Raw genomic sequence first — 6,616 nt, forward strand, 5'->3', positions numbered from 1 at the left:
AGTCTCCCTTCAGGAGCTGGGGAAAAGCCTGTACAGTTGTCTTTCTCTGATTTTAATGAGAGACGCATATTAGAGCTAAATAATATAAGATCCATTTGTTGCCCAGGCATGGTGTTGCTATTATTTGGGTAGCTAGGGTAGGAAGATAATTTTCTGTGGCTGGCCTGAGCTTGTGAAAGACATGTGCCATGTCTTTTTAAAAAAGTTAAATTGTGTGTGCATGTTGCTCTGATAGGAACTTTTTTATTTCTACGTTCCCCTTTTAAGGTTGACATGGGGAATAATTTTAATGGGAAGAACATTGAACTAGGGCAGAAAGTTGTTCTTTTAGTTCTTCCCTTCTCACCTGCTCCTTTGTGGTTTTCTTTTTTAATTTTCTTAAAGATTTATTTATTTATTATGTATACAATGTTCTGTCTGTCTGTGCACTTACATGCCAGAAGAGGGCACCAGATCACTTTATAGATAGTTGTAAGCCACCATGTGGTTGCTGGGAATTGAACTCAAGACCTCTGGAAGAGCAGTCAGTGCTCTTAACCTCTGAGCCATCTCTCTATCCCATGTTTTCTTTTATTTACAGGGTCCTGCCTGTAACTCTAGAGAGCTAGGATTTCAAATGTGAATTTCCACATGTGTTAACGAGCTTTATAACTGAGGAAACATTGTACTTTTCTGCCTTTCATTCCTAATTGTATAGTAAAAATACCAAATTGTTTATGAGATGCTTCATCTACTCTTTTCCAGTGTTGCTCATAGAGAAAACAAATCTGTAAATTTTGAATAAAAGTGTATGGATGAATTTTTTACAATGGCTTTGCCTTGTGTAAATCCTCTTAATTGAAGTAGTTAAGATGGAGAAAAGACACAGAGGAAACTTTGCAGGTTAGGGGTTCTTTGTTCATTCTACTAGAAACTTGGAATAAAGGCTCTGGAATAACTACAGTAAAAGCAGGACTAGAGGTCCTCACTGTCTAATTAGAATAAAACGTGCTATGTGTATTTCATTTATTAGCTATTTGTGTTGACTCTAAACATGTTAGCAGAATACTGCATGGTAGATGACCTGTTTGCTAAGTCAGCTAAGAAATGAATTTTTAAAAGCATAAGAATTTTGACAGATGAAAAGTATCTTGTAAAAGTACTAGTCATTTGATTTCTAGAAAACTTTTTTTTTTTTTTAATTTTTTAAGTTTAGGGATTTCACAATAAAAAAGAACTTCCTAGTGTTTTCTTTTCCTGGAGTCTTCAGATAGCTTCCCTAGCTGAGTATGGTAGAACATGATAGTAGTCCCAATACTCAGAGGCTGAGACAGGAGGATTGTTAATTTGAGGCCAACCTGCACTGCATAGACTGTGTCTCAAAACAATAGCCAAACCCTAAACAGCCTTACAGTGCTCACTTATATCCTAAAGGTAGAAAACTTTTGGCCAAAGGTGGAATCAGAACACTGAATACAAATTTTTCTTTCAGTGTTCTGAGATTTCTTTGTTAGGTGTTGATGTCTTCTATAATACTATCCTCTAGCATTAATATACTTTACAAATGTTTTTCTTTCTCCTTTAAAATTTTTTTATAAGAGTGCTTTGGAGTCGTCAGGCACCAAATGAACCGGATATGGCTGTAGGTGTTAATGGGAGGCAGCTTACCCTGCAGGTGGCTTTTTCCATTCATGCTTATTAATGATAGGACCCTGAGAACTTCTAGTAACCATGAAAACCAGCATATATTTTGTAGTAAGATTTGATATTCAAGATATAATTGAGACAGAAAACTTGAAGTACATTTATTGTACTTCAAATGTAATCAGTATGCTGTATATTTTCAACTTAGTTTGATATTTTAGAGAATTCTGACCTGCCATAATTTATTTTTTTAGATACCAAACTACTATAAAATTATAAAGAAACCAATGGATTTATCGACGGTGAAGAAGAAGCTTCAGAAAAAACATTCCCAGCATTACCAAATCCCAGATGACTTTGTGGCTGATGTTCGTTTGATCTTCAAGAACTGTGAAAGGTTTAATGAAGTATGTTAGCTTCCAACCTATAGAGTATTGGCTTGTTAGTTTTCCTTTGCTTGATTCTTTGTTTTTGTTGAAAGAATCACCTAATTCAATTGATTTTTTTTTTCCTGCTTCATTCTATAAAAGCAAATTTTGTTGTTGTTTTTTTTTTTTTCTCAACTCCAGAGAAGAAAGTTTATTGTGTGTATTTTGGAGTATATTCTTACTTATAAGACACCCAGAGTGTTACTGAATATCCTTTCCTAAGGGAACTGTGGTTGAGTACAGAAAGTAGTCTGCAGTTGAGTAACTTGGTGGGATGTGCTTCTGTATGCCCATGTTGGGCTACTTAGGGAATGCTGACGGTGCCTGTGTTGTTTAGTTCCATCACTGGCCACGTGAATGTAGAGTGTTAAGACTAGACTACAGGCCCATGGAATAGTAGCCGCAATATGTAATTGTGAGGGTTTGGTTTCTGCAATGAGTCTTCGTTAACTTTATTTCTTGAAAGCTAAAAATGTATTACCCATACCTTAAGAAAAAATAGATAATCTGTTAGGGGAAATGCTTTCTGTCATCTTTGGAATAAGGTCGTTTGTTACTGTTATGGAAGATTTTCATTATAGGAGAAGAAAATGGTCTTAGATGTGAATCTAGGTCTACCAGTAGCTGTTTCTAGAGGCATGCAGGTGGAGCTCTAACACAAACCAAAATCCCCATAAGGTGTGAAGTATAGTCAACTTAGTCAGTATGCCACAGAATAAATCAGTAAAATCTTACTTGAAGTTGACAAGTTATAAAATCCAGATTTTTGTTTATTTAAAAATATGGATTACTTTCAAATGGATATACTATTGTGTACTATCGTTGACAAAAAAAGACACATTTTGCTTGTTTTATTAAGTGTTAATTTGTCAGCCAGGCATAGTGGTGTATGCCTTTAATCCTAGCACTTGGGAGGCAGAGGCAGGCAGATCTTTGTGAGTTCCAGGACAGCCAGGGCTATGTAGGGAGACCCTGTCGTAAAAACAAGACAAAAAGGTTAATTTGTGATTAATGTATTACCATAAAGATAGAGTTCTGATTATCTTATGGAAAGTTTGACCATTTAAAAATAACATACTATTTTTCTCGAGTAATGTCTTCAGACAAATTTCTACTAAGATTGACCTCAATAATTTAGAATGAGACTGTTATTGAGGTTTCAAAGTTTATTAATAGTTTTGTAAAGAAAATGGTTCCATGTTCTATAGAATTTTAGATAGCACTTAATCTGGTTTTAGCAATTTGTTCTCCCTAGTATGGCTGACTTTCGTCACCAATCCTATACAGTTTCTTAACTTTAGAAAGGATTATAATTTCCCTTTTTTTTTTTGACTCTGGTATCCTTTTTAGATGATGAAAGTTGTTCAAGTTTATGCAGACACACAAGAGATTAATTTGAAGGTAAGCTTTTCAGACCATGCAAACTTGGTGAAGGAATATGCATTATCAGTAGGTGAATATTCCTGTCTTTTGCTTGCAGGCTGATTCAGAAGTAGCTCAGGCAGGGAAAGCAGTTGCCTTGTACTTTGAAGATAAACTCTCAGAGATCTACTCAGACAGGACCTTCGCGCCTTTGCCAGAGTTTGAGCAGGAAGAGGATGATGGTGAAGTAACGGAAGACTCTGATGAAGATTTTGTACAACCTCGCAGAAAACGCCTAAAGTCAGACGAGAGGCCAGTGCATATAAAGTAAAATGGCATGGACTTAAATCAGTTGTTTTTCAAAAGAAGGAAGTAACAGAAGAAAGAAACAAAACAAAACACCCTTTTATTTAAGTGTTACTGGAATATCCTGTGTACAGTGGGTACCTCTTTAAAGAAGCTGGTAGCTTTCATACAGTATTAGGTTGAAATAATGGACACAAAACATTTTTATCAAGAAAGAGGGAGAGAACTCTGTTTGCAACTGTAAAGTAAGAATAATTACAAGTAAAATTGTTTGGGGGTTTGTTACAAGTGAAGATGGTTCTCTGGCTATTAGAAACATAGATGATCATGTGTGTTAATTGGTGCAGGGTGCTGAGTCAGGCAAGACTGCAAGGCTCATGTTGTGTGATGTGTCTCTGCTAGAGCACACAGTTACTCAAACAACTTAAGAGCCTCCCTCTGCAAACACAGATGGGTTGTTTTCTGGTTAAAAATTGAGTATATCAGATTCTACTTGAATGTCACTAGAGATGAATTTAATCATGCCACTGTATTTTCTCTCATTTTGTTCTATTGGGCCTTTGGTTTTAAATTGGTTTAAAGAACTGAACAGTAGTTTTATTTTCTACTTAGATGTAGAGTCTAGGAGTATGACCATTGCTCATTTAGTCAACTTCAGTGGTGTGCTGAAATGATGATAAATTTCAGTAGTGGATCATACAGACTTATGGAAGTCCTTTCCAGAAAACCCGTCTAAACAATTACACTTACTGGTCAGCTCATCTGGTCACACAGTTAGTTATTCCCTCAAAAGACAGGACGTTTATTTCAGAATTTCTGTACATGTAAATGACATTGAGAAGGTGAAAACTAACTCACACCCACCTAGCCCTCCTTCATGCCAGTTTCCAGTAGACCACTATTGGTAAACAGAAATCTGTCGGCTACCAAATGTGTACAATTTTCTGTATTTCACTTTGTCTTATTTGTACATAGTGAGCTCAAACTTCTGGCAGGTCAGCAACATTTGCTGAGCCTGTTTTTTTTAAGCTAATGTGTATTCTTACTAATGTTCCTATCAAGAATGGATTTGTAATATATGCTGTCTATTTCTAATGCTCACATTCATATTTTGAGGTTCTATCTTATTTTAATAGAGAACAGACTTCTCAAAAAAATCTTCAGAAGCAGCTTATTATTGAAATATCAAAATACTGAAATAAACCCGGTGGGGTTAGATTTCTCATCTGTCCACCAAGTGGGACACATGCATGGACTGGGGGCTTTCAATGACTTAAACAGACCTGGAAGTAAGTCCTGAAAACGAGCCAATCCCCACTTGAATGGTAACTGGAGTAAACCAACTTTATTTACTACCTGGTGACAGGCGCAGTACCTGAAGCAGATAGATCGACCTGCTCTGCTTGATTTTTCTCCTTCGTTGTGATGCTCAGATCACGTGTGCTCTAGACTGTGTGCGCCTCGCCATTGGATTAAGAGTTGTGGTCCTACTTCTATATGGACACAGTAGAATAAAAAGTGACCAAAGTAGAATTCAACATCAAGAGTTTGAGGTGTCAGCAGATATGAGGCAAATCATCTGCCTCATTCAACGTGAGCAGTTCAGACTGTAGACGTCCTCGGAAAACTATCTGACGTAATTGTCGAAGAAGTGAATATTTTTAGTGTGCATTGAATCAAATAAAGTGCTCTAAAGAAATTATTATACAGATTCCTTTGGGTTGTTTTTTCTTAACAAGGGATGTGGGTAAAAAGTTTAATTTAGGCCTTGTCATACTGAACTTAAACAATATTGATCATACATTGCTTCATCTCCTGGCTTCCACTTAGTAGCTTCTCTTCCCTTATAAATCAAACTTCATTAAAAAAAAAAAATACTCCAAACCATTTTATCATTTTATTGATGTTTTAGGTTTTTATGAAGGGAAGAATACTTATTTTTAAAATGTTTTCTTTATACCTATTTCTTTTCTTTGATATCCATGATTCGTGTTTGTGAGTAGATGTATGTCTAATATCACATTTTTGACAACTGGGGGATTAAGGGGTTAACTTCATTTTGTGAAGCCCTGAGTTTCAGTTGTTTTATATTTGCATCTAAAATGAATCCTTTTAAAACTGTTCATAAGTTGTAAGTAAGCTCTGTTAAGTGGGGCACACAGATTTATTTAAGCAAACGTTTCTCAATGTTTGAAGCCCTGATAGAGAATGTGTTCCATAAAGGCATTCTCATGTTTCTTGGGGTTTTTGTTTTCCCTTTGTCTGTTTTAACCATCAGTTTAGTCAGCTCCGTTTCTGTTAGCAAAAATGCCCCTGCTGCTGAGGGGTTAACTTAGTTGCTTAATGTTGTCCCTTTTGTACTCTGACCATTGTGTTTCTAGGCTATTCGGCATTAACACAAGCATGGTTAAAAATACAAAAATTCAATTCTTACTCAAATTATCTCATAAAACAAATACAGAGCATCTGTTAACTCCCAAGTACAGGTCTGACACTCTCATGTGTATCTGTTAGAGCCTGTATCTTAGATGTGGAAGAAAGTCCTACATAATGATGATTCCTTAACATCCTTCAAAGTTCTTGATGAACTTAGGGCTATTTTTCCCATCAGAAAATTAAGAATGAATGTTCTTCAGCCCAGTCTGCTGGCCTTAATTTACATATCTCAGCACTTGACTCCATCACTTGACTGAGTGAACGTACTGCTTTATCAGGTGCAGTGTTTAGGGCTCTAGGGTCTGGTTAGGTTATAGACCTTGCTCTATATGCAGACATCCAACTGTTACCACGGAGCAAAGGTAAACCATTAGATCCCTGCTGAAATTGCCCCCTTTAGAATCAACAGGTTGGTTTTTTGTTTTTTTTTTCTTCTTTCCTACGAGGGAATTTTAGGTCAT

General features: G+C 36.2%; 1 protein-coding gene across 2 annotated transcripts in view; it reads left to right on the forward strand.

Moving 5' to 3' along the window:
• Positions 1-5,424, forward strand: part of Trim33 (tripartite motif containing 33) — a 94,351-nt gene extending 88,927 nt beyond the window's left edge. The window contains exons 18-20 of one of the 2 annotated variants that reach the window (XM_055628631.1): positions 1,878-2,030; positions 3,402-3,452; positions 3,532-5,424. In XM_055628631.1, coding sequence (XP_055484606.1) covers positions 1,878-2,030; positions 3,402-3,452; positions 3,532-3,744 — 417 coding nt within the window. In that variant the 3' untranslated portion in view covers positions 3,745-5,424. The remainder of the gene's footprint in view (positions 1-1,877; positions 2,031-3,401; positions 3,453-3,531) is intronic. The other variant, XM_055628638.1, reaches the window with a different exon arrangement.
• Positions 5,425-6,616: the final 1,192 nt, after the last annotated feature.

Source organism: Psammomys obesus, unplaced genomic scaffold, assembly GCF_907164565.1.
Source record: "Psammomys obesus unplaced genomic scaffold, mPsaObe1.curated_primary_1811, whole genome shotgun sequence".
In the NCBI taxonomy this organism is placed as follows: Eukaryota; Metazoa; Chordata; class Mammalia; order Rodentia; family Muridae; genus Psammomys; species Psammomys obesus.